Raw genomic sequence first — 26744 nt, 5'->3', positions numbered from 1 at the left:
CTTGATCTTGTTCTTTCTTTGTTCACAAATTAGGCGTTTTATCACCTGAACTATATTGGAGCGGGTATGATGAACTATAATTGGTACGATTAATAAACATGATATAATAAATAAAATTTGTTCATAGGAACAGCCATGATAGCAAGTGAAGTTTGGTAAGAAGTGGACGGCGTTCTAATCTTTTGATTACTTGTTGATCAGATAGAATTATCAAACAAAAGTTTCCCTTTCTAACGCATTACTAACGTTGTTTTGGTTTTGATTCGGAAGGCCGAAACGGTGTGCTATTGTCTGCAGTCATTGACGCTCTTGGCTTATGACGATTGAACACTTTACTGGAGGCACCTTGCTGTGCATTGAGCAAAGCTCACTGCTTGCAGTTTGAACACTTTAGCAAGGTTGACGGTTGCCATTTTTGGCACTTAGGTTCCGAAATGGGAAAACGTCACACGGAAGTATAAATCTCGGTGGCCAATGTACCCAATGTACCTATTGCACTGAGGAGGCCAAAAAGCCGAAAAGGTGTGATGCACACGCAGATATAACCAAAATATATATTTTTCAGAAGGAAAAAAAGTTATCTAAGGCTAACTGTTTTCCGTTCGTTCTGCAATTGCAAAATAATTAAAAAGATTTTTTTCGTTTTTACAACAAGCCTGAAAACAAACGATTGGAAATTAATGCGATGGGAGAACCTCCAGCAAAGAAACAAGTAAGACGGACTGTTTCTCAGTAAGACAAGCAAACTTTATCAGACTTGTTTTCATAGATATTGGTTCATGGTAGCTGTTGACTATAATTACCACACCAAGCTTGAACTTAAAAACTTTGAATTATTTATCATCTAAATTACTTTGTTATGAAGTATAATGTGAAATGTAATGTGATATGACATACATGAAAAATAATGTTACTTTTGCTCCAGTGCTTCAACGACCCGATTCATAAACACATAAAGCTCCATCCTTTGTTGTCGAAGTTCATCAACACTCCTCAATTTCAAAGACTAAAAAACATCAAACAACTTGGGGGGAAGTACTTTCTTTACCCAGGAGCCTCTCATAACAGATTTGAACATTCCATTGGGTAACTAGTTTACTGGGAAATTATTTACTCTGTGGTATATTGTTTTTTTGTCATTAAAAAAGTAGTTTTTGCAATTACACAATTAGAGTGGATATATAGTTTACAGTCCTTACAGTTTGTAGTCAATAATGGGAGTCTTCTTCGGTTTTAAGTTTTATCGGTTACATTAATGCAATGTTTTTCCTTCAGGGAACAATACCTTGAATCGTTGCAATAAATTTGCATAAAAAGACTATATAGCCTATACTAGGAAGATTTTCATAATCTTGTACAGTAGTTTCAGCAAAATATTAGTCAACCTAAACTCTGCAAATTTGCTGCACTGGAACATCGTGTTCAAGTGATTTTCTTAACTTTAAACGGTAAAGTTAAGATGCTTTGAAATTGTTCCAATTTTCTTTTAAAGGGTTTGTCATCTAGCTGGAGAGCTCGTTCGACACTTACAGTCCACACAGCCAGAGTTGAATATCGATGAAAAAGATGTTTTATGCGTTGAGTTAGCTGGACTGTGTCATGATTTAGGTTTGTTGTAACATGATTTAACTTTGTTGTAACATGATTTATGTTTGTTGTCACGTGATTTAGGTTTGTTGTAACATGGTTTAGGTTTGTGGCAACATGATTTAGGTTTGTTGAAACATGATTTAGGTTTGTTGAAACATGATATAGGTTTGTTGTAACATAATTTAGGTTTGTTGTAATATGATTTAGGTTTGTTGTAACATGATTTAGGTTTGTTGTAACATGATTTAGGTTTGTTGTAACATGGTTTAGGTTTGTGGCAACATGATTTAGGTTTGTTGAAACATGATATAGGTTTGTTGTAATATGATTTTGGTTTGTTGTAACATGATTTAGGTTTGTTGTAACATGATTTAGGTTTGTTGTAACATGATTTAGGTTTGTTGTAACATGATTTAGGTTTGTTGTAACATGATTTAGGTTTGTTGTAACATGATTTAGGTTTGTTGTAACATGATTTAGGTTTGTTTGTATTTCAAGGGAATTTTCAACTATAGCACTAGAATCACGCAGATAGTATATAGGCTATACTGCGAATCACAGATGTAACACAACCCACAGGAAGTAGCGAAGGGACATGTGATTATAAAGTCAGACGCTTCCATTACTTTGCTATAAAGTGTCTTATTGAGAGTATCGAGACACAATCCCATGCTCTGGAGCGGTGTCGAAACAAAGTCCTGTTAATCGCGGCGCAGACGCACTCACCACTCGGTTGATTTTGTTTTCGAAAGCATACCAGTAAGTCTATAGACAAAAGCTAAGGTTGCAAACAAGCAATTTACTTCTGAAAGAAGTAGTTTAGTTTCAGTTTGTTTTTTTTATTTCTGACCATCACAACGAAAAAACAATATATGCCAAACACAGCTGAGGTCTAGAAAAGGTAGAAGCGACAAAACGCCGACGAGTATTCTGACACTTTAGTGAGCTTGAAAAGTTAGAAACAAGTGTGGTCAGAGAACACTGGGTGCATCAAATACAAAACAACAACTACAAATTTTCTAGTTGCTTGCCCAGCAGCCAGACTACTGAGAGTAAACCTGAGATTTTAGCGCAAAAATATTTCCAAGCAAGAGAACTCGCTTGATTGTGTGTTCTGGCGGAGTTGTTTGCACTGGAGCGTATTTTTTCTCGCAGACTCACGCTTAAGTTTCAGTAAGCGGCACAAAGTGCGATTATCTTAAACAAAAGGTTAAGCTTGCTGAAGCAAAGACGCGCCTTTTAGTTTCCATGAATATCGTAAACTCAATTGATATTAATAGGAGTATTGTTTCAGGGACGTATCATGGAGGGGAGTTTGGTGAGCAATTGCCTCACCCTAATATAGTTTCAATACCAATACAACGTTTTTATGACATTGTATTACGTTTTGAATGAGTTTCATAAATGTTCCTCTGCATTTAGTAACTATCTTTTTAAACAAACTCTTTATTTTAAATATCAAAATATTTCTCCTCTCGACACTTGCTTTCCCCCCCTTAAAGTTTTCCTTATAGCTACTTCTTTGCTACGCAGGTCATGGTCCATTTTCACACATGTTCGATCATCTATTTCTGGAAAAAATTGGAAACGAAACTCCGAAACCTTGTTGGAAAGTTCGTTTTTACATATTATTTTTTATGCTTGGCAAGTTATGACTTATGTCCACATCATACAATGAAGTAATGAACTAGTGCCCCTTTCCTAAATTATATTATATTACACCGTTCTACCTCTTGTTGTTCTTGTCGAAATATCATTAAGTTGTTTTTCAATGGCGTATAATCATTCTCTCCTCGGGCGTCTAGCTCCTTTCCCGTCTCTTGAAGCTACATGGTTCTTGTGGCCCATCGATCACTTCTTCATTCTATTGTAATCGCATAACCACTAACCAGGTCATGTATATATTTAGATGCTTTTGTTTTCATCGACAATTTTTTTTTCTCCAACCTCACATGTTAGGTTTGTGTTTATTTCTCCTTTAATGTCGATTTTGTTTAACCCTTTACAGGCGGCGATGACTATCTCTGGTTATTTGTTAGTGATTTTTTTATATATTGTAGTTTTTAGTCCAACTAAGAATATTTTATGAAAAAAAATTAAAATTTTTATTTCTTTGTTTGTTTTTTATTATGTTCCCAAAATGGGAACGTTGGCATGTAAAGGTACCAAAACATATCGTAACGTGCTTTGTATTTGAATACGACGTAAGCTTGGGTAGCCTACTTTATTCGATGCAATAGCATTGAAAAAGACAATAAACAAAAGTACACACGTTTAAGAGATCCACAAACAACAAATGTACTTTCTACCACTGTACTTTCTACTACCGTACTTTCTACAACTATATACCCTGTCACTAACTTTCTTTTTGATGGTATACGTCACTGCATAACGTAAGCATCCGTTTTTCGCATTTTGTGCATTGCAACCTTGTATTGTTTTGTACAATACAAATCTTCCTTGTGACGATGATACAAGAAAATGATTCAACGAGTCGAATCGCACTGTTGCAAACGGAGGTGCAGTAGGTTCCCTAAGTCGACGGCTTGGTTTCTCCATTTTCACCAATGACCGAGCAATCTCGCGCCTGAACTGAAGGTGGTTTTCAGAACATTGTTTTCCGTGATAATAAAAACGGAAGGCAGCTACAATTGAAAGATTGACAATATGGGCAAAAAGATTCCATCACCATTTTTTCAATCGAAGTTGTAAGAAGATACGAAGATAGCAACCTGTCACATACATCCACACCCCCCATTCCCTGATTGTACATAGCAATCATAAATGGTTGTGTCACTGATTTTCCCTTATATTTTACTTTTCGTTGAACTGTTTGAGTTGGTGCTACACCGCAGTAATTGCTTGCAACAGCGACAGCACAATTATCGTTCTATCTGGCACAAATTACAATGTCGTCTGATCAGTAATCAAATTCTCCTCTAGGCTTTTTCTGGAAGGTTTTCTCACTGGAGAGAGGACACGAACCAGTCCTGTTCTCTCTAATTGTACCACATGCTCTGATGCTTTCTCCAGCAAGATCAGTAAGTAGTTGATGGCTTGTGAAAAAATTGTCAAAGAGAATAATATGTTGGTCTTTGTCGGCAACACATGACAGCATTGTCTCAACTACGTGTGCTCCCAAAGGTTCAGCTCCTCTTTCGTCTTTACCGCAGTAGAATTCGAAGTTGTAGGGATAACCATCGGAGCTACACAACATCCGCAACTTATAACCAAACTTTACTGGCTTTCCTTTTATATATTGTTTTGCACTGTGTAGTCCTTGATAAGGAACCATCGATTCGTCAATGGTTAGTAACTGGTGAAATGTACCAAATCATTGACAATTTGACCTTAGCAGATCTAACAGCGGCAGTAGCCTACCTTGGCCATTTTAAACTGAGCTAGATTGTGATTGCCAGCCAGGTGCAAGTACGTTTTTATATTGCGGAAACGGTCTCTGCTTATGGTCTTAGAAAATATTGGTGCCTCCATGCCATCTGCTGTGCACCAATAGTCATTTTCTGATAGAAGATTGTGGTAACCACTGACAGTAATTAGTAAGCCAATAAGTTTTCTCATATCAACCTTATCAACTTTGAAGTTTATCCTATTCTTGTCTCTCCTTGTATATAAACTTGTTTGCTCTACGAGTAAAGAGAATATGTCATCAGTAAAGAACAGAGAAAATATCTCAAACATGCTTTTTCCTCCATGAGCTTGAACCTTATCGGATGGATGCAATTCTTTCGGGTCGCTTGGTGATGCTTTGTCTTTTTTTTCGCCATCTGCAAGCTCTTTCCGTTCCTTCGATAGAAGTCATGGAAGTGTTTTCTGCTTAAGATCAAGCTGTGAAAACATCAAGCTGTGATAGCATCAAGCTGTGAAAATGTTCTCTTGGTAAAAGTAGTGAGAACTTTTTTGAGATAAACTCCGTTATTTGTGTATCACATGTTGCCAACGTTCCCATTTTGGGAACAACGTATAAATTTAATTATGTGAAGAAAAATGTTAAATATTACGAAGCAAATGGTAGGGGAAACAAATTATTAGTAATAAACTCACATAAAAAACGCAAATATTTTGAAAAAAAGTTTGCTTTGTGTTTTCGAGAAGCACTTTTTTTCGAAAGATGAAAAATATGATTTTTGACTAAATCCATCGCTTTCATAAAGGAAAAATTTTGCAAATATTATTTTTTCAACAAATGCATCTGTAACAATAAGCCTTCAACAACAATATCCAAAACAAAAAAAATTTAAATGAGGTATGTGTAAAGCTGTGGGCGACTTCAGCCCCATGTTCCCATTTTGGGAACGTTGGCGTGTAAAGGGTTAATTTGGCATTTTGTTGCCAATTGATTCATCAAATTTTGCCATTTTGTGTCTATTGAAAATCAGTTCTTATTTCATTTCGTAGGCTACTCTTTCGTTCCACGTAGATGATTATAGCCTATTATAACAACTACGTTGATATGGACGTAAAATTCGAAATTTGGACCGATATTATGTGTTGGCTATCCAGATTGCCAGTGTTTTATGAAATTAGGTTTACTCTGTCTATCGCCATTTTTTTCGTTCTTTTTAAGTTTTGTTATTTTCTCGTGTTCAGCACGAAGAAAATGTTCATCACGAAGAACGATCTTGCCTGATGTTTAATCGAATTCTAACGGATAACGCTGGCATCGCCTCAGATTTTGAGGAGCTTTTGCTAACGGAAGGTGAAAAAGAAAAGAAAAAGAAAATAAAAGAACAAGAAGAAGGGTGTAAAGAAGAAGAAAAGGAAGTTAAGATCACCAAGTGTCAGAATGCAATTTTTATCAAAGAAATGATTAACGGACCAAGACCCAACGACAAACTTGTAGAGTACAAACCTCAACCCGCGGTAAATCGATTAAAACAATAGTCTACCGTATGTTTACATTGCGTGAGGTGGGATATATTTGTATAAATTTCTTGGAAAGTATTTTTGAATGATTTATGACGTTTTAGAGTTAGACTAATGATCAACAATGATGTTGTGTATTTTCCTGATCAAAATTTGTGATTTAAATGCATAAAAACTGTATTTAAATTGCGATCACCATTTCACGGTTATAGAAAAGAACAGGTTAATCAAAAGTTCAAAGCACTTCGATTCATAAAGAACGAACTGTATCCTGGCACTTTTTAATTTTATTGACAAGTCTGAAGAGTCAGAACAAAGAATGATTAGTTGTAAAACCAAATTATTTTTCCGAAGCTGGGGAATAATTTTCTTTCGAAATAATTCTTCCGCATTAATTCAGAGCTAGATTCATAAAGCAAAATATCAGACAGTACATCTCCATAAAAACAGCTCATTTTAATAATGTTATTTATTTTATATAATTTTGTAAGTATTTTTACAAGTTGACAGTTTTCTTGCAAATTGGTATATCAGTAGATCTTACTCACAAAAATTGCCATCATATTTTTCAAAGGTTTTCTTTTACAATCCAATATTTTTAACTTTAACTCTTTAGGGTTTACCAAAGACTTAACATACTGACATCGCATTATTTCCATCTTTTAGGCTTGATCTCACGAGTTATTTTTACATCCAGTAGACTTGTAGTGACCTATGGTTGTAAGAAAGTAAAACATGCGTTTTTTGGATGACATACAATATATTGTCTATATTTCTCATGTTAATATTTCATTCAGGATTGGCAGTACGAAGGCAGAACAAGAGAAAAAGGATTTCTGTATGAGGTACGGTTATGGCTAAAATAAATTATAATGGGCGTTAGGCCTACTGAAATGTTTTCACAAATGCAACAACGAATCACAATGATTAGGTTATATAAAAACAGAGAGAGACTGTTCACCAGGCATTTGGTAATAAAATTAATTTGCGTTCTTCTGGTGACTATTTACTAGGTTACCTCGTGATGTTAAAGATGAAAAGGATTATACAAAAAGATTGTTCACAGAAAAATGGTACATAAACCAGAAGGCACAACATGCTCTTAACCAAAAAGATGGTCAGAATTTCCCCTCTGTGTACAACAAATTACTTTAACTTTAGCTTCACCTTTTCCATTCTCAGTGCGTCTTCTCTACCATTGTTATTGCTAATCCCATTGCTTTCTGTCTTGTCTGATGTCTTTTCAACGTTTCTTTTCAACTTTTCAACAGCGAGCAGCTGCGATTCGCCAACCATAACGGTGTAGCTTCCACGCTAAGCCATTCAGACCATCCAATCAACAATATGTTTCTCGGCAGCCGATTTGTAGCAAGAATTGACAGCGATAGACACGTGTTTCGCCCATGAGGCTGGGCTCATCAGTATCGCACCGTACACCGTTATGGTTGGCGAATCGCAAGCTGTACTAGTGAGTGCTCAGCCTTGTGCTGATAGCCGGGAAGAACGCCCCTTTCTTCACAATGTCCTCTGCCCTGGCGCCTGCTGGTTTTGTTGGCTCTTTCTTTGTTTCCACAAAGATAAGAGTTAAACTGACTGGTAAAGCGGTGGTCGAATAAATTTGTGGCAGAATACGGTGCGATACTGATGAGCCCAGCCTCATGGGAGAAACTCGTGATTAAAGTAAAATTAGTATAGTAAAAGGAGATATATATGTATGATCTTTGTGTTTTGTCTAGTTTAGCCTAGGATAGTAAATATATAGAAGTGAAGAGAGTAGCCTACGTCAGCTGGATCAGTGGACTCTGCCTTAGGCTCCACTGATCTAGAGTGGTTACTTATATTTTGCTTTTTTCTTTTTTGAGGCAATCAGCTGGCTTCTTTTCCCTGAGGCTTTCTGCTGATTTCTTCAAAAAGGAAAAACTTTTATTTTGTTGATGTAAATAAGAAAAGAAACGCCTTAAGCGGTTTCTTTCGAAAAGGTTGGCAGTTTTTTTGTGACTAATTAGAGCGCCAGCAGCGTACTCACTGCCAACGTGGCAAAACCTGCATGCGCTAGTTTATAATACTACAAACTGTTTAACTTTTGCTTTAAAAATTTTAACAAATACTTGTACACACAATTGTGATCTGAGAAAGCAGTAGGCTATAGTAGCTCGAAACAATGATACCAAGCGAGCCATACAACTTCCAAAGAAGACTGATAGTGAAAGCTGAATGCCAAGGTTGGCTGAGCATAGACAATTTTATTAGCTTCTTCATGGAAGATGGCTTTCTAAGCAAATATTCTAAAGGACTTGAAGGAGTGCGCACATTGAACCTAAAAGAACACCAATTTGTGATTACACACACTGAAGAAGAAAAAGAAAACATGGAACAACTAGCAAAAGACCACCAAACTCCCACTGCTTACCAATTCCAAGGAACTACAATAACAATCACAGCGTGGAAGCCAAAACCACCCTGTGACATTATCACACTGTATCCAGTTCCAGTAGAGTGGCCGGTAGAACTTTCAAGAGACATTGCGAACGACTGTAAGTGGGGAAAACCCGAAAAAATCTTCTTTGGGAGATTTAAAAAATTCCCAAACATAAAAAACGAATATGTTCATATCCACCTGAGGGATATAAACCTGGAAAACATCCCAGACAAAATCAAAGTACACGGAATATGGATATATATAACAAAGCCAGGAGAGGAGCATCTCCCCCTGTGCAGAATATGTAAAAAGCGAGGTCATTGGGCAGCAGATTGCGCCCAGTGCGATATATGCAAAAAGAAGGGGCACACAGCCCAACAGTGCCGAACGACACAAAAAATGAACAATCCACCTCAACGACATCTTTGTCGCTTCTGCAAAGGACTGGGCCACCTCGATGCAACATGTCCCATGAGGATATTGTGTGGGTATTGCCAACACCGAGGACATCAAGGTACGGAATGCCCAAAACGTGCCCTCCTAACTCAACAAAGAAACGCCGAAACTGAAAGTGGTACTACAAGCCCTAACACAGAAGGACTATACTCAGATAGAGAGTCCACTGACATAGCTTCAAACCCATGGGAAAAGAAAAGCACACGAAGGAAGAAAAAGAAAAAGAAAAGGAAAACAACACACAATCAACAAAGACATCCGATATCTAAAACAAGAAATGCACCTGAAAGTCACCATTCACCAACACCCACCTACATCAGACCTAATAAGCGACCTCTTGAAGATAGTCCGCCCTTAGAAAACAAGACCCAAAAAATAGATCCAAACTACTCAAAAAACTCATCCTCCGATTCAGAACAAAGCATAATGCCTCTGATGATTGACACATCATCCCAGAATCAGACAGATGAAAACCCTCTCACGCCATCAGAAAACGATGAAAAATCTACCCTTGAACCAAACAAAGAAGAAGAGCTGCCAAGAGACAACGAAAATACTTACTAACTATAATATTTAAAACGAATTTTTATTGAATCCTTTTATCGCCTAAAAACCGAAAAAAAAGGTAACAATAATCATAGTGTTAAATAGCCTATAATATAGCCTAATGTGATTGTGTATCATACTTTTGACACCTACTGAAATGCTTTCTGAGGCAGAGAGTCAAACTTGTCACATGCAAGTTAAAAAGCTTAAAATTTGCTCAATCAATATAAATGGAATTTCCAAAAAATTTACCAACATTATAAAATTCTTTAAGCTTCATAGACTCTCTGCCTTAGCTATTCAGGAAACTCATCGACTTTTACCTAAACAATTAGAAAATTGGGAAAAATTTTATAACATAAAACTTTTCTCAAACATATTCCCTGATTCTCCAAGCTTTCGTGCAGGAACTATGATAATACTAAAAAATGAAATATATCAAAAGGGTCAACCCAGACATACTATTTTAAAGAACAACCACCTTCACCAACTACATATCAATATTAATGGTGAAAATATGCATATTATCAATGCATACTTTCCACAAAATCATAAAGACAAAACATCACTATCAGAAATACTATCCACAAACTTACAAAAATGGAATGATGACAAAATAATACTACTTGGTGACTTTAACCTGATCACAGACCCTCTAGATACTGCAAACCCTCAATCCTTCTCAAACACCTACGACAAAAAGACATTTAAAACACTGGTTAATAATTTTCAACTAATAGACATATTTCGATACAAACATCCACACAAAGCAATCTATACATATTCACACCCAAAAGCAAAAACAAGAATAGATAGAATATATATAAACAACAATACCTTGAAGCACTTTGAAAACATTACACATCACACAAATTTGTACTCAGACCATAATAATGCACCAACCTTATCATTAAGCTATCACACACACATAAAATGGGATCAACACACATATAAAGTAAATAACTCCATCTTTCAACATCAACATGTAATATCCGAAATAGAAACAACATGGACCAATTGGACAACAAGAAAACCAAACTTTCAAAATACTCTTGAATGGTGGGATAAAGGAAAAGAAATACTTAAAAATAGGCTGATAGAGCTCTCACAGCAACTTGCAACGATGCAACGAGAAGCATATGACACAGCAAACCAACAACTCCAGATCTTAAACTCTAAGATTGAAGACGAATTTCATCCAAACCTAGTATCTGATCGAGCAAAATTTACCGATGTTATTGAACAATTTCACAATAACACGCAAAGAGGAGCACAAATTCGCTGCAAAATATCTCAAAACGATTCAGAGAAAACAAGCAAAGGATTCTTTCATCTTGAAACGAAAAGAGGTAAAAATAATACTATCACCGAACTACATACAGAGGACAATAAAGTTGTAACCAACAAAAATGACATCTTAACAGAAACACACAATTTTTACCATAAGTTATGGGGAATTGATGGAAAAATTGATCCAACTGAACAAGATGAATATCTAAACATTTTGAACCACACCACAATACATGCAGATGAAGCACAAGAAAATGAAAGACTAATAACAAAAGATGAAATTAAGATCGCAATTGATACATTAAATAAAAACTCAGCCCCCGGCTCGGATGGCCTCAGCGCAATCTTTTACCAAAAATGTTGGCACATTTTGAAATATGATTTGCTTGAAATGTATACTAACTGTTTTCTAAAAAACACTATGACAGTAACGATGAGAGAAGCCATAGTTAAACTTTTTCACAAAAAAGGAGATAAATCATCGCTGAAAAATTGGAGACCAATCTCATCATTGAACACGGATTACAAAATTTTAAGCAAAATCCTAGCCAATAGAATCACCCCCTTAATGAAAACACTGATTCAACCCAACCAAAAATGTGGTCTACCGAACAGACGAATTGAACACGCTACAATGAATATTCAAGCAGCCATCGAAGCAGCAAAACTAAAAAACAGAAAATTATATATAATGGTAACAGACTTTGAAAAAGCGTTTGACAGAGTGGAACATTCTTTTCTGTACAAAATACTGCAAAAAATTGGATTTAAGCCAGTGATGATTTCATACTTAACTCTTATATACTCAAACATCTCTAGTCGAGTTGAAATGAATGGAGCACTAACAAAAAAAATCGACATTAGGCGAGGCATCCGACAAGGATGCCCTCTGAGCATGCTCTTTTTTATAATATGTGCCGATGTACTCACACGCCGCATAGAGAGCAATGCATCAATAAAAGGCTTCTCCATAAATAAAAAAGCAGTAAAAATCGAACAATACGCAGACGACACAACGTTTATCACAAATAACCTTAATTCTATTACTGAAATACTTAAAGAATTAAAACTTTACCAACAAATGTCAGGACAAAAAATTAACGAAAATAAAACACAAATGCTTGTATCACAACCTGAGTTACAAAGTGAAGTACAGCAACATTACCCACATATTCAAATTCAAAATGAAATAAAAATCCTTGGAATCTGGCTAGGAAACAACAACAAAAAACTAGACACTCTTAACTGGGAAAAAGTGATAAAACAAACTGAAACGACTGCCAACATTCATAAATTTCGACCACTCTCCCTTCTAGGAAAAATCACCATAATAAATACTCTCCTCGTGCCTATATCTCTTCACATGGGAAGGGTTCTTTACCCACAAAAAAAGCATATCCAATCCTTAAACAAAATCTTATACAATTTTCTATGGTATCCATCTCCAATTGAGCAATTAAGCAGAACAAAAATCATTGCAGAAGTTAAAAACGGAGGATTAAAAATGATTGACATAGAAACAAAATTTCAAACCAGTAGAGCTGACAGAATTAGACACCTGTCCACACTCGATAAAGCTACAGAACTATGGCATGAATGGGCAAAGTACAATCTAAACTATAAAATAAGGCACATCAACCAAAAATTATATAACCTAAGTGAACCACACTCTGATTGCCCAAATTCGTTTCATTCTGATATTTGTCGCACTTTTCTCCAACTCCGAAAACACAATCTTGACTGGACTGATATATCATATAATACAATATACACAACCCTAAAAGCACAAAAAGAAACTAAAACTGAAATTAAGAGCCAAAACAATGAACCAATAAGCTGGTCAGAAACGCTCCTTATGAAGAAAAATATCAAACCATACTTTTCAAACTCTGACATATCGATCTGCTATCGAATAGCACATTCAGCTTTTAAATGGGGCGATTTTTACAAACAATCTAACTCATGGCGTTGCAGCCAGAACAAAATTACTCAGTGCAAATTTTGCAAAATGGCTGTTGACAATATAAAACACCTGTTAACTGAATGTAACTTCACGAAATCAATTTGGAAAAAAATAGAAAAGCTATATCATTCAATAACAAAACAAAAGATTAAGCTTACAACTGATATAATCCTATACAACCATTTTCCAAGCAGACAGGCAGACAGCCTACTGATTCTGCTGATCCTAAATACAGTTAAGAGTACCATAATTAAAAAGAAAATTTCACTAGACATTGGAGATAAATATATGTGGGACAACAAAAAATTTACCAAAACAACCCTCTGGGTTATTAAAACAAAAATTAAAGAATATCTTCAAAATGACACCTCCGTAATACCGACGCCCCTTACAAACTCCCCACACTGTAGCATAAGTCGAACATGACAACCAAGAACCCACTGTTCTCGAAAGAATTCTGCTATTAATTGTTATCATTTGCAGTGTATGTACCTGACTTGTGAATTTTATGAAATGCGCCATAGTAAATGATACATATTCACACATACCATCTGCATGTAGCATCATTGCACTACAAGAGAGCAATGAGGCAACATGCAGATCCTTCTTCGTTTAAGCAATTGCATGCATTACATTATATTCCTACTTATTGATTTGTTTATTTTTGGCTACAAATGTGCGTTGTGGGACGCACAGTAACATAGACACTTTTATTGTGACTGGTAATGTGTTACCTACCTGCCTGCGCAATGCATCTGATTTAATGTCGAACACAACAACGCCTTTTGGCATATGCATGATAAGAATATCTTTTGGGCTACTATTGTATGAACGTACTTGTTAGATGACCGTTATTGTGGAGATAAAACACTAGCCTCAAACATAAAAGTGATATCATAACTACAATGAATTTCCAAATCTATCTCATGCCTTTGATCTCTTAATACAGGTATAACTTATACTGTGCAACAGATTGGTATCAATAATATGATTGCATTCACCAATTGCTTCTTTTGTATTGTTTACTGTACAACTGTTTTTACTTTTCAATAATAAAAAAAAAAAAAAAAAAAACCAGCCTCATGGGCGAAACACGTGTCTATCGCTGTCAATTCTTGCTACAAATCGGCTGCCGAGAAACATATTGTTGATTGGATGGTCTGAATGGCTTAGCGCAGGGGTCACCAACCTTTTTTGCATGCGGGCCACTTTGGCACTAAGGAGAGCTGTGGCGGGCCGCACTAATAAAATGTTAGGTAGGTTGACTCTTATGCTAAAAAAGAACGCATTTCGTACCCAGTATCCAGCGTTACATGTTGTTCATATTTATGTTAGAATACCGCAGCAACAAAATTAATCGAACAACGCTACTGCCAGGCCAAGCTCCTTTTACAACACTTTTGACTTTTTTTAACATTGCCTAATAAACGAGGCCACTTGTTTTGCGCACTTATAGCGAAGCGAGCGGTTTCATCAGAATATTCATCGCCAAGCAAGAGTTGTGTTGTCACTTCGCTTCACAAAAGATATCTTGCAATTAACAATTTTAGTAAACAAGGAAATGTTTGACACATCGCAATACAGGCAACAATAGTGACCTACAAACATATCAGCGAAAAATAGGCTCCAATAACAGGGAAAAAGAAACCAGGCACCATGAAACAAATGCTTGTAGAAATCACCCAAAAATCCTTTAAAAAAGCAATGAGTTGATTTTTCATCCTTTTTGTGAGAGTCTATAAAACCGTCTTTCTTTTGTTATAGACAAGTGTCACTTGCGATGCTTATCAGCGTGGCAAGAATTTGTTGATTAACAACATTTTGCAGAACTTGCTTCGGCAGTAGATATACTAAAACTGGAACGATACAGAGAAGATTAGCATGGCCCCTGCGCAAGGATGACACGTGAAATCGTGAAGCGTTCCATATTTCTTTAAAAAAAAAAAGAAGAAAAAAACATTTTGCAGTACTAAGCTAAATATTTTCATAATACAATCAGAAAAAGTCTTTAAATTTATATATAATATTTTGCCAATTTATTATAAATTGAGTTGGCACACCGACCTATTTTGCCAACAAAAACTTGCATAAAGAGAACACTGGTCGTGAAACACAATAACGGTGAAACGCACACTAGTGTTTACATGACATTTGCAAAATTAAAATAAGCAACCCTATGCTCACAGACAATTTCGAAATTCGAAAACAGACATTTTAATCAACCACTGGGACAATGTGGCTGGACATCGCATTGGAATAGCTTTAAGCAACCCCCACCTAAACTATAATCTGATTGGTCGGTCGTTGGAATCGTATGCAAAGCGAAAATATGCTTTCCGGAAAGCATTTTTTGCCTTCGTGCTCTTTAACTCCTCAAGAAAAGTAATTTTGGTTATACTTGTGCGCTGATACCTTTCGCGGGCCGCAGCGATACAGCGTGGCGGGCCGCATGCGGCCCGCGGGCCGCCATTTGGTGACCCCTGGCTTAGCGTGGAAGCTACACCGTTATGGTTGGCGAATCGCAGCTGCTCGCTGTACTAGTGAGTGCTCAGCCTTGTGCTGATAGCCGGGAAGAACGCCCCTTTCTTCACAATGTCCTCTGCCCTGGCGCCTGCTGGTTTTGTTGGCTCTTTCTTTGTTTCCACAAAGATAAGAGTTAAACTGACTGGTAAAGCGGTGGTCGAATAAATTTGTGGCAGAATACGGTGCAATACTAATGAGCCCAGCCTCATGGGCGAAACACGTGTCTATCGCTGCAATACTGATGAGCCCAGCCTCATGGGCGAAACACGTGTCTATCGCTGTCAATTCTTGCTACAAATCGGCTGCCGAGAAACATATTGTTGATTGGATGGTCTGAATGGCTTAGCGTGGAAGCTACACCGTTATGGTTGGCGAATCGCAGCTGCTCGCTGTACTAGTGAGTGCTCAGCCTTGTGCTGATAGCCGGGAAGAACGCCCCTTTCTTCACAATCTCTAGGTATCTTGTTGCGTGTTTTAATTCTGATTGTTGCTGCTTTACTTTACTCATTTTATCAGTATGTTTTTGTGTTGTGCCATCGTTGCTGAACAGGTTGTATCAACCTGTTTTAGCCACCTTGATAAAGTCAGTCGTGCTGACTGACGAAACGTCGGAAAAAAAGTTAGTTATCATCTTTAACATCACGAGGTAACCTAGTAAATAGTCACCAGAAGAACGCAAATTAATTTGATTAGGTTATATCTTATTTCAAACCTTTGTTTAAAAGGATTGGTTCTGAGGAGCCGAAGGTTCGAGCCACCTTCCGTTTCGTGCTTTACAATAAATTAATTTTAAGTTGCTTTGCAAACTTCATACTTTGTTTACTTGCACTGCACAACCAAGAAAAGTTAAAGGAATAGATTGAAACTGTTGTAGATTGTCGCAAATCAGCGCAACGGAGTGGATGTTGACAAATGGGATTACTTTGCTCGCGACTGCCACCAGCTGGGCATAGCTAACAGCTTTGATCATATTCGGTTCATGAAGAACATGAGGGTTCTCGACTACGCAAAAATAACCGCAGCCCAAGGTCAAGATGGGGGTAACGGCCAGGCTAAATCCACTTCTCTTCCTGATTTGGGGATTTGTGCAAGAGATAAGGTTTGGCGTTATAGGTTATTTGAAAACTTGAAATCTCTGTGATGTGATTCAAGTTTGCCGCAGCCTCTTGAAACATAATAGCATAGCACAAAAACGTCTGAAAAACGTCTTAGGCTTTCATATAATCTTAATTGTCATGAAAGTATCTTTCTTTTGTTATGGTTGCTTAAAATCTTTCACTTTATCTTGCTGTCGTGTTGTCAGTAAATTTTTATGTTCCTTGTGATCATCTTAGCCCTCCTGCAAAATGCTGCAAAGATAACCCGCAGTAATAAAAATTGGGACTGTAAATTGGATAAATCCTGATTCAATCATAAATCTAGATAAGAGAAAAAAAATCTTTGGTAGCCTACTATTGAAGTAATCTAAACAGAAAGTCCTGTGAAAGCAAAAAAACCTTAATAAGGTTCACTGAAGTTATAGGCTAACATACATACTGTACATTGTGTTGGGTTATATTTTAAACCACTGAAGTAGGTTATATCTTGATTAAGTTTATTTTAGACTAGGCGTAGTGATTGCAATTTGATTTTCACAGTTCCATCGTCTCAATGTAGGTAGCCTGTACTAAGCAGGCACGGAGCATAAACGTGTAAAAGTCAATATGGAAATCGTAATATTAGGAAATAGTTTTTATAATCCTACAGTAATATATCGATAGATTATAGCTTATTGGTTGTTGTGACAATGCTTTTTTTCATTCCTTTTGGACAAGGTTGTTGCAATGTTAGATAAATATCAAGGAGTAAGCGGGTTTATGCTATTTCTCAATTACAGGAGTGCAAAAATCTATATGAGATGTTCCACACTAGAGTTTCCTTGTATCATCGGGCATACCAACACAAGATAAGCACAGCTGTAGAAGCTATGTAAGTGGCGGTAACGCTATTTGGTTAGATTGTTCTACTTAAACTTTACAATTGTTTTCCAGAAAAAACATTTGAAAGCGAAGTCATCTGGTATTGCAGTATTTAATTGTATTAATGGGTGCTTGTGAATGTCGTAAGATTCCTTTAATTATGTAACACGAGTCCTATAGTTCTCTTTGCGTAACTGATACATATGTTTCTCGGCAGCCGATTGTAGCAATGAATTGACCGCGATAGACACCGTGTTTCGCTCATGAGGCTGCTGGGCTCGTCAGTAACACAAATTGGCGTCAGTAACACTAATTGTTTAGCAACCGATTTTGTAAGCTATATGATGAGTTGCAGTATATATATAGTGTTATTGACCTGCGTCGTATCGCCTAATACTTGTTTTACGTTCTTCGTCGTGCCTTAGGGTTTTCCGCAGTAAAAGTATCTAATTGACTGGATTAAATTTCCGCAGTCGTTATCTCAGTCCGTGGTTAGATATTTCTATTACCATCAATTAAGCAGAAATGATTTATTGCAATTTGCAGATAACATTTAGCATGCACTGCATTACAAATAGGGGATAGTAGGTTTCTACCTATTTCTAATCCTCTGCTATGTTTGGCATAACATACTGTTTTTCATTGTGATGTTCAGAAATAAAAACAAACTGAATTGAACTATAATGTATTTGATAAAAGTTATTTGATGTGTTTAGTTTGCCTGATCATCATTGTCCGCTATATTTTCATTTACTGTCACAAAAATATTCAATTTATTTCATTACAGGATATGTGATGCAATGGTGTTGGCAAACAACTGCATCAAATTTAAGGGAAGCGATGGAAAAGACAAAACAATGGCTGAGTCTGTTGATAACAGGAACATGGTTGCCTTTGAAAAGATCACTGACAATGTAATGCTGCCACAGTGTTATGTGTCCGGTACTTATATAGATTCAAACAGGCTTTAATGCACAGACGTAGCCATCAAAAAATATGTTTCTATCCTATTACGACGTTTTAATATCATTGTAATACGTGTCGAATTACGTTTACCCTCCTCTCCCAACAGCTATTTTTGCGCCTGAAAAGTTTCTTTCTAGCTACGTCAGTGCTTTGATGCATTGTTTGAGAGCGTGCTGGCCTACGTAAGCCACGTTGAGAGTAGCAAATAAAAAAATAAACAGGAAAAAAATAGCAGCCCTGTATAGGCTATTGCTAACGTTATGATAAATTTATATTTTTAGCAAGATAAAGAACACAGTAATCAAACTTAACAAAATTAGGATTGTTCGAAATAAGCTTATGAGAAATGCTGCTATTCATTTTTTCAAAACTTGCCTACCTTATTCAATTTAAATTTTTTTTGCATATTTCTTAAAAAACTGTTTACCAGGAGATTATCTGTGTCAGTTTTTGTAAGCTTTTCAACAGTTTGCAGTGTCTAATCCAGTGTGGTAATGTTTAGCTGATATTAAAATTTCACTGTTCTATGATTACTTACTGATGAGTGGTGATTGAATTAACTGTTTCGTTTTTACTGCACACAAATACCTATGCGACTGTAATATGAACGTATAAAAGAAAACAATTAATTTTAAACCGTAAAAATGTTAAGTTTTTCAAAATGTACTCTAGGTGATGCAACAAATCTATTATTCAAGTGATTCGTCTCCTGCAATGATACAAGCCAGACAGCTATTGAAAAGAGTCTTCACACACGACTACTACCACTATTTGGGAATAAAAAAGGTTCCTAAAAGTATATATGGTGTTGTCCCAGCCGACCTTCAAAAAGAGATCGATGGTTGGAAAGTGAGACACAATATTGCTTCTAATAAACTAAAATTTTATAAATAATTTCTTACTATCTTTTGCTTTCAAGTTGTCGTTTTAACCCTTTGCTTTTCAACGTTTTTTTGGAAGTTAACTGCTCAAGGGGGGGCCGTTTTTGGATCAAATTCAATCAGCTGTTACGTGTTATCCGCTGATGCTATTTGAACAGAAGTTGCACTGGTGTGAAAGCAAATCATTTGTATATAAGTTTGAAAAGTCATTATTTTAAAATTTTATATGTTAAACTTGATATTTCAATTTTTGCAAAGGTACCCAAAAACGACAATTTTGATTTAACTTGCCGCTATTTAATTACCGTGCTAATCCGATTTCATGCAAACTTCTGAATAACAAAGAGCTCGATCGAACGCACGAAGTGTGTGTGCGGTGTGCCGAATCATTGCATTGATTAGAATTTACGACTTGCGAGCAAATCTTATTGTAAGCTACTCACTGATTCTAAAATAGTTACAATCAAAGTAACATTGTTACACGAATTTGAAAAAAAAACAAAACTGCGTTTGTTGTCTTACATTTTTATCCTAAACTAATGCATTCCCAAACTCATGGCTAGCTTCTAGTTTTATGGAACCAAATTTCTCATAAGTAACACCTTAGCCTGCTTGAATAGCTGTTTACATCTTCGTTTGTGTATTTAGGTCTACAATTGAGTTTGTAGTATGAATATTTTTAGTAGAGAGAAGACAGTTGAACAAGTTGTTGAAATTATCTGAAATTTCTAAGTTCAAATTAGGTGCTTTTGAAATTGTGGATTTGTGTCAAGTCGCATCACAAATATCATGCAGGCCACATCATAAGTCATTTCGCTTACGGGTGTTTATAAACATGACTCATAAATTACATCCACAAAAAATACAGCATTTATATCAACAAAGCTAAGTTCGAAGCTCACTTTTTATTGAAGATTGTGTCAATCAATTCGAAATAATGCAACAGCGAATTGCCGCCAGCGTCGAAATAATGCAACAGCGAATTGAGGAACGTGCGTAAACAAAGGAAATGTGAAATAACCCACAGTCAGCAAATCTACATAAATTTAACGTTTACAAATGTTGAATCAATGTAAAAGGACTGGATTGCTGACTGGGTCCTTATTGTTTGAAGCACTAAAAATACGCGTAATATCGACAACATCAGCAAGGCAGTGATTATGTTTCTGGCCAAAAAAAAAAAAATAACTTTTGACTTCAAAGATAAAAATGATTATAACGAAGCTTCAAAGTTTGTCGTAAAACATTTTACAGAGATACAATAAACATAATCATTTTGTGCCAGATTGTGAGAAGACTTCCTAGATTCTTTCCAACCATTTGCATGATTGCAAATTATTTTCTATAACTCTATATTGCTAAAAAATGGCTTCTTTGTTGAAACAACGTGGCTACAATTCTATAAGAAATTCTTAGGCCTACTACATTGAAGTAATGAAATTTTTTTTGTGATTTTGCTGATGACGTTTTACAATATCCGAGAAGTAAAAAATAATAATGATGAATTATTTTATAAAACCGTGGTTTGCAAGTGCTTCACAAAAAATTGTTGAGGGAAAATTTACTATTAGACGTAAAACGTTTGTAAAAGAAAATTGTCGGTTTACGTATTTATAATGTTTATTGCGCTGTTATCGAATTATAAACTGCCTGTATTGTCTACCTTTGTGGTTGCCGGCCAGCTTAGAGCAGCATGCAAACCATGCGTTTTTGGTATTTGCATCGTGTTATGATTCTCGAAAATCTCCCACAAGGTCTTTATTTTTATCGTGATATTTTTGTGCCTTGTCTGTCCTGAACTTGAAGTCATTGTGCAGCACAATCCACATCGGTTTTTAGACTCAGTCTTCATTGAAAATCTTTTGTGTGGTGCATCATTTCAAGTAGTGTCTTCCCCTAAACTGTTACACAAATCGCCCAGAACCAGAACCATCGTGTTATCTTACAGCAGTTGAGAGCCCGTTATTGTATGTGTGGAATTATTACTGTAGATGTCTGACTAAATTCATGCCAAAGTTGAGCAAATTCTGCTTTCGGGATCCTTGCCGTTATTTACGGTATTTTTTGTTGATAAGTTTGGGCAGCATTTTTCCAAGATAAATGAAGACATCGGTATTGTTCGTCACTTAGATTTAGTTTTCTCAGCATTGTTTATTCATTCTTTGATCCACTAGTTTGTCCCACTTTTGGTATAATCGGATCGTTTATAGCCTAAATGGCGGGTCTTCACAATAGCCGGCCTCTTATACATTGGCGCAACGTATTCAGATGTTGAATCAATGATGAAGAAAGCTGATTTGTTGTTTGTCTTATGTGACGCCTAACTTTATGCCTCGTCTACAGTACAAAATATTTTGTAATGTACATTGTGTACATTGTACATTTTGTTTGTAGGCCTACATTACAAAATATTTTGTAATGTAGATGAAGCATTATCATCTTTATTTTGCGCTCTTTGGAACAAAACACAGTGCACTGTGAAACAAAAATACAGGACATAACAACAAGTAGGCGACATAAATCAGTGAAGGGACGCCATCGAGTTAGCTGCTACGTGTAAATGAAGCCTATCTCATAATTTTGAGTATCTCACAATTACTGTTTGCAAAAACGCTATTTCTCCGGCTTCTCCCAAAAGCATTTGCAGTGATACATTTCCTCAATTGCAAGTTTTGTCAATGAGAGCATTTCCATAGAACGTTTATTTCGAAACCAAGTTTTCGTGTCTTTATCCAAGAGAAGATTTCTTATTGTAACGTTTTTTATTCGTCAATGAATATTATCTGCTTGAAACAACTGTTTTGAATAGTTTGTGGCCTCCATAGTCTACTATTTTGATCGTGGATTGCTATTCTTCTTTGTAGAGCTGATAACGCAAAAAACGTTTGCTATTATTGTTTCTAATTAACAGCTTTGCGATCACTGGCTTTTCTTTGTAGCATAAGAAATAACGCGCTTTGTATTATTGAGGTCAAACCAAACAAAAGAAAGCAAGAGAATGCTTCTCTCTGCTCGCGCATATCGATGCACGAAGCAATTATGAGCTTATGGCTTGTCATCGCAATGTAATCCATTTCACGCTTTGCTGGAAGTTAGCTAGAAATAGCAAAAATTCACCAAAATCTTGAATTTACAAGAAAACTACACAACTTTTAGCATCAAATTTAATATCATCAGATCCGCCTGGCAATTTTAGGAAAAGTCAAGAAAAACCAAGTGCATGGCGTTACTGTGCTTCAAATAATTAAAGGAAATATGAGGGGGGGGCCAAATCCGGCCTCCCTTTGAGGAGCAAAGTGTTAAAAGCCCTCAACTCCCATGTTTGTTGATTTGGATGCAGTTGCAGGAAGAGAACTTTTATAGAATGTTAAATGTGATTTCAAATTTCAAGCTGGAAAAAATTAACCAACAAGCCTTGCCACTATTCAGTACCATATGTTTTACGACAACCTTAAATTCTGTTGTAAATTAAATCTTTGAAGTTTGTTTTTTCCAAAATCACTATTTTGTTGTTGAGGCATATTTAAGTTTGCACTCAACAATTACTTGTAGTTTACATGCTGTTGCAAAATGTCTGACTGGAATTGTTGAAACATAAGTTATCATTCTTTACTGTCTCTTCCATTTGATTCAATGGGATATAACTTCATCACGCACTGATGATACACTGAAAATGCGTTTTTTTTTTGTTTTTTTTTAACATTTAAAAAAAAAATTAATCAGACAGTTAACAATAGTCGGCAAAGTCTGCAAATGTGACAAATCAAGTCGCATTTACAACTCGACGTGGTAATTTGTGTAATTAGGTAGTTGTACATGAAACATGGTTTTAAATTATTCAGGACAAGCAAAAGACAAGTTTTGAGGAGAAATTCGAAGGCTTGAAGGAACATGTAGTTTATCGTGTAAGTACAATACAAAGCAATGAAAGCATATGAGTTACATTAATCCACAGTTGATGTTGTTGTTATTAGATTTCTACGACTTTTGGCGACGTTTATAAAAGAATCAAAGAAATTACATTTTTTCTGAATTAGACCTTCTTGATTGACCTAATCCTAAAGTATTTTTATTACTTAAGAACAAAAAATGCCTTGCTTAGAGTCCACTGATTTTCAACCTTTATCCTTGTTGGCACTACATTGACATCGACAATCAGTATTTGCACATCTTCTAAGAATAGTTGAAATGTAATTATCCCTACAATTCAAAGTGCTGAGTCCCGGTAAATAAATGCAATATAACTTCTTACGTTATTTTATAACTACGCCAAACAATTCAGTATCCACGCATCCCTGGAGGAGGTAGGTCTCGCATCTCTTAGTGGTGCGTGCACCCATGGTTAAGAACCCCTGGCTTAGACTTAGCTATTTCCAACATTACAGCATGGAAAATGCCGCCAAAAGCGATGAATGATCGTACTTTTAAAATACAAAAATTATTAAACAATGACTTTAAGTTTTAAAATTTTTAAATTTATCTTAGACTTTTGAAAATATCCTTAAAATGTGTAGTATTCTAACTTTTTTCCATGATTGTATTGATTTGATTGGTTGAGTATTGATTTTATTTCATTTGTTTGAACAATTGAGCCATGGTGTTACAAAAGGTTTTATATTTTCAAATGTTTATCCTTTTACATACGAATGCATTAAAACCTACGTTTTATAGATAAAAAAACATAAGTTTTTCTGTTTCAAACATCAACCACAAAATAAAATATTTTTTACCCGTTAGACTGTGCTAGCGATCAATATACAAATCGGGTGAAACAAAATATTCTAAAACAATTTTGTGCAGGAGAAAAAGTACGACTACGGAAAAAAGGCTCAGAACCCTGTTGATTTGTTTGGGTTTTATACAAAGAATGAACCAGATATTCCTATATCCATGAAGAGGGAGGAAGTATCCCATTTGCTTCCACAGCAATTTCTGGTTTGTTGAACTGAATAATAATTAATTTATTTAAAGTTTGTTCAACCAGTAAACTTTATTTGTGACTCATCAGATAAAATTGCTTAATTTCTGTAAGTATTAATGAATATAATGAATAAAAACGGTAAAGCAATAGAGATAAAACCAAATCATTAATTTGCTTCTTATTCTTATGTTAAAGCTTTGGTAGAGAGTTTGCTTTGATGAATCATAGCTAAGCAAAACAAAGTATCTTTGCCTGTTTAACATGTTTTATTACACAGAGATGTAGGCTAACATAATTAAAAAATCAACTCAAACGTTTTCGACACGAACGTGTGTCCTCATCAGGAATTACTTAAATCTGATAGATAGTCAAGATTCAGATTTATGTAATAATTTTTCATTTTATGTATATTGCAGATTTAAGTAATTCCTGATGATTTTTTAATTATATTTCATCTCTTTGTAATAAAAAATGTATTTGTAATAAAAATGTAAAAGATGAATTTGTAATAAAAAATCAACATGCTCCGCTGAAATTGTAGCCTGCAAGTTTAGTTCTTAAAATAAAACTTTTCAACTTATTTTTAACATCTGAAACTATCCAGATGGTTGCAAATTTTATGAAAAATATTTCTTAATCGAAATGTGCTTCAATATTGAACTTGAAAGTGATGCTTTGAACACACAACTTGCAATATCAAAATACTCAATTGAAGATGTAGTCTACAAGTTTAGTTTATAAAATTTTAGAAATAACTTTTTAGCTTGGATTTTTGATCATTATGACAATTTGCATTTTGAAGTAGATGTAAGCTTATTATTATCTTATTGATGTGAAATGTTTTCCTTGATTGAGGTATTAGTATTGTTATAATGATTTTCATTGTTTGGGCGATACTGGTAGTTGACGAATTACATTTACAGTATTTACCAGACTATCGGCAGCAGTTTAAAACTTTTCAATCAGGTGCGTCTATGCTTTGTTGCTAAAAATATTTGGAGGCAATTAATTAGGCTGTATTGGGCAAGGATTTTTTTTGCAGTCTAAAAACTAAACTCTCCCTATATTCCTATAAATGAAATAATAGCCGTCCAACATAACATACACAATGGCAAAATGCAATTTCCCTTTGAATTTACCGAGGCCAAACCACATCATTGCAACCGTCTAGGCTATTTTTCGTTTTCACCTGTTAAGTGCGTATTGCGGTCATTGGTGTTCGATGTGTTCGACCCATTCGCTTTCACTATACTGTAAGTAAAGTGTAGTCCAATATTGAATTATCAGAAACAGTCAAAAACACAAAAGGAAGCAAACAGAATTAAAAGAAAAGCTTGTTGCGCTGCGGACTCCACAACACTCTACAAAGTAGCCTAATAACACGAGGGAAAATACTGATAATTGTCAAATGAGCACAGTAAGTCGAGTTGCAAATATTAATTGTGCACTTAACGGGTTAGTACTCATATAAATAGTAAAAGTTTCACTTTATTACTCTATTTTTTTCTTTAACTTTAAATGGTTATAAAGTATTAAAACTGGGGATCATAAAACGATTTACTTTAGTCTTTGTTTTTTTTAATGGTTATTTTAACGTTCTTTTACGTTTTTTGTTGTTACACTGTTTCTATATATTTCATATATTTTTTCAATAAAGAAAATTTGTTTATTGAAAAAGTGCAATTCGTTGTTGGAAACAATTAATGAAAACTCAATCATAACATTTAATGTTTTCATTTATCACAACAAAGAATTGTAAAGAAACTGCAAAATTATAGCTGCTGACCAACTTATTATAAATTAGTTTACTCTATAGTTTTGACTAAGTTCTATAAGTGACAAGTGTACCAGCATGCTCAGCAAGTGGTACCAATGAGCCACCCAACTTCAAGTGCTACAATGATGAGGATGAAGACGGTTCAGATGATGAATCCAGGGAAATGATCTCACTAGTGACCCTGTTTACAGTCAACCTCCGTTGTTACTTCTCTTAACTTCTTTTATTAGCTTAGTAATTTCTTTCATTGTGTATAGCCTATTTTGGTGAATAAACGCTCTTTAATCTAACTGGTGAATCTGTAATCTAGTCGACTAATACAGGACTTATTATATCGATAAAAAAAATTGGAGATTATCACACTTAATTGGAAAATTCAAGTTCTTTCAATTCAAATTTATTAAACTTGAATTTGCCGATTTAGTGTGGTACTTTAAACTTTTTTGATTATTGCTGTCTGAGATGCTCCCACATCCCAACTAATTCATCGGGTGTGGTATGCATGAGCCTTGCGGACAAAATACGTGTCTATCGCTGTCAATTCTTGCAACACTCGGCTGCCGGGAAAAA

At 35.5% G+C, this 26744-nt stretch overlaps 1 protein-coding gene and 1 non-coding gene across 2 annotated transcripts; both read left to right on the top strand.

Moving 5' to 3' along the window:
- Positions 1–685: 685 nt before the first annotated feature.
- Positions 686–24420, top strand: LOC145767533 (deoxynucleoside triphosphate triphosphohydrolase SAMHD1-like). Its single transcript, XM_082579379.1, has 12 exons — positions 686–712; positions 926–1086; positions 1493–1608; positions 3124–3203; positions 6199–6471; positions 7272–7319; positions 16546–16770; positions 17548–17639; positions 18417–18543; positions 19268–19444; positions 23319–23381; positions 24277–24420. The coding sequence occupies exons 1-12, from the start codon at positions 686–688 to the stop codon at positions 24418–24420; spliced, it is 1533 nt and encodes a 510-aa protein (XP_082435505.1).
- On the top strand, positions 14979–15081 carry LOC145785040 (U6 spliceosomal RNA). The gene has a single exon (XR_014291107.1). It is a non-coding gene; the product is annotated as a U6 spliceosomal RNA (small nuclear RNA).
- Positions 24421–26744: the final 2324 nt, after the last annotated feature.

This window comes from Aplidium turbinatum, chromosome 1 (genome assembly GCF_918807975.1).
Source record: "Aplidium turbinatum chromosome 1, kaAplTurb1.1, whole genome shotgun sequence".
Classification (NCBI taxonomy): Eukaryota; Metazoa; Chordata; class Ascidiacea; order Aplousobranchia; family Polyclinidae; genus Aplidium; species Aplidium turbinatum.
This window is presented reverse-complemented; position numbering and strand designations above follow the sequence as displayed.

Coding starts and splice junctions, on each gene's coding strand:
- LOC145767533 (XM_082579379.1), top strand. CDS start 686: ATGGGAGAACCTCCAGCAAAGAAACAA. Junction 1,609..3,123: donor TGGACTGTGTCATGATTTAG/GTTTGTTGTAAC, acceptor TTTGCTACGCAG/GTCATGGTCCATTTTCACAC. Junction 23,382..24,276: donor AGGAACATGTAGTTTATCGT/GTAAGTACAATA, acceptor AATTTTGTGCAG/GAGAAAAAGTACGACTACGG.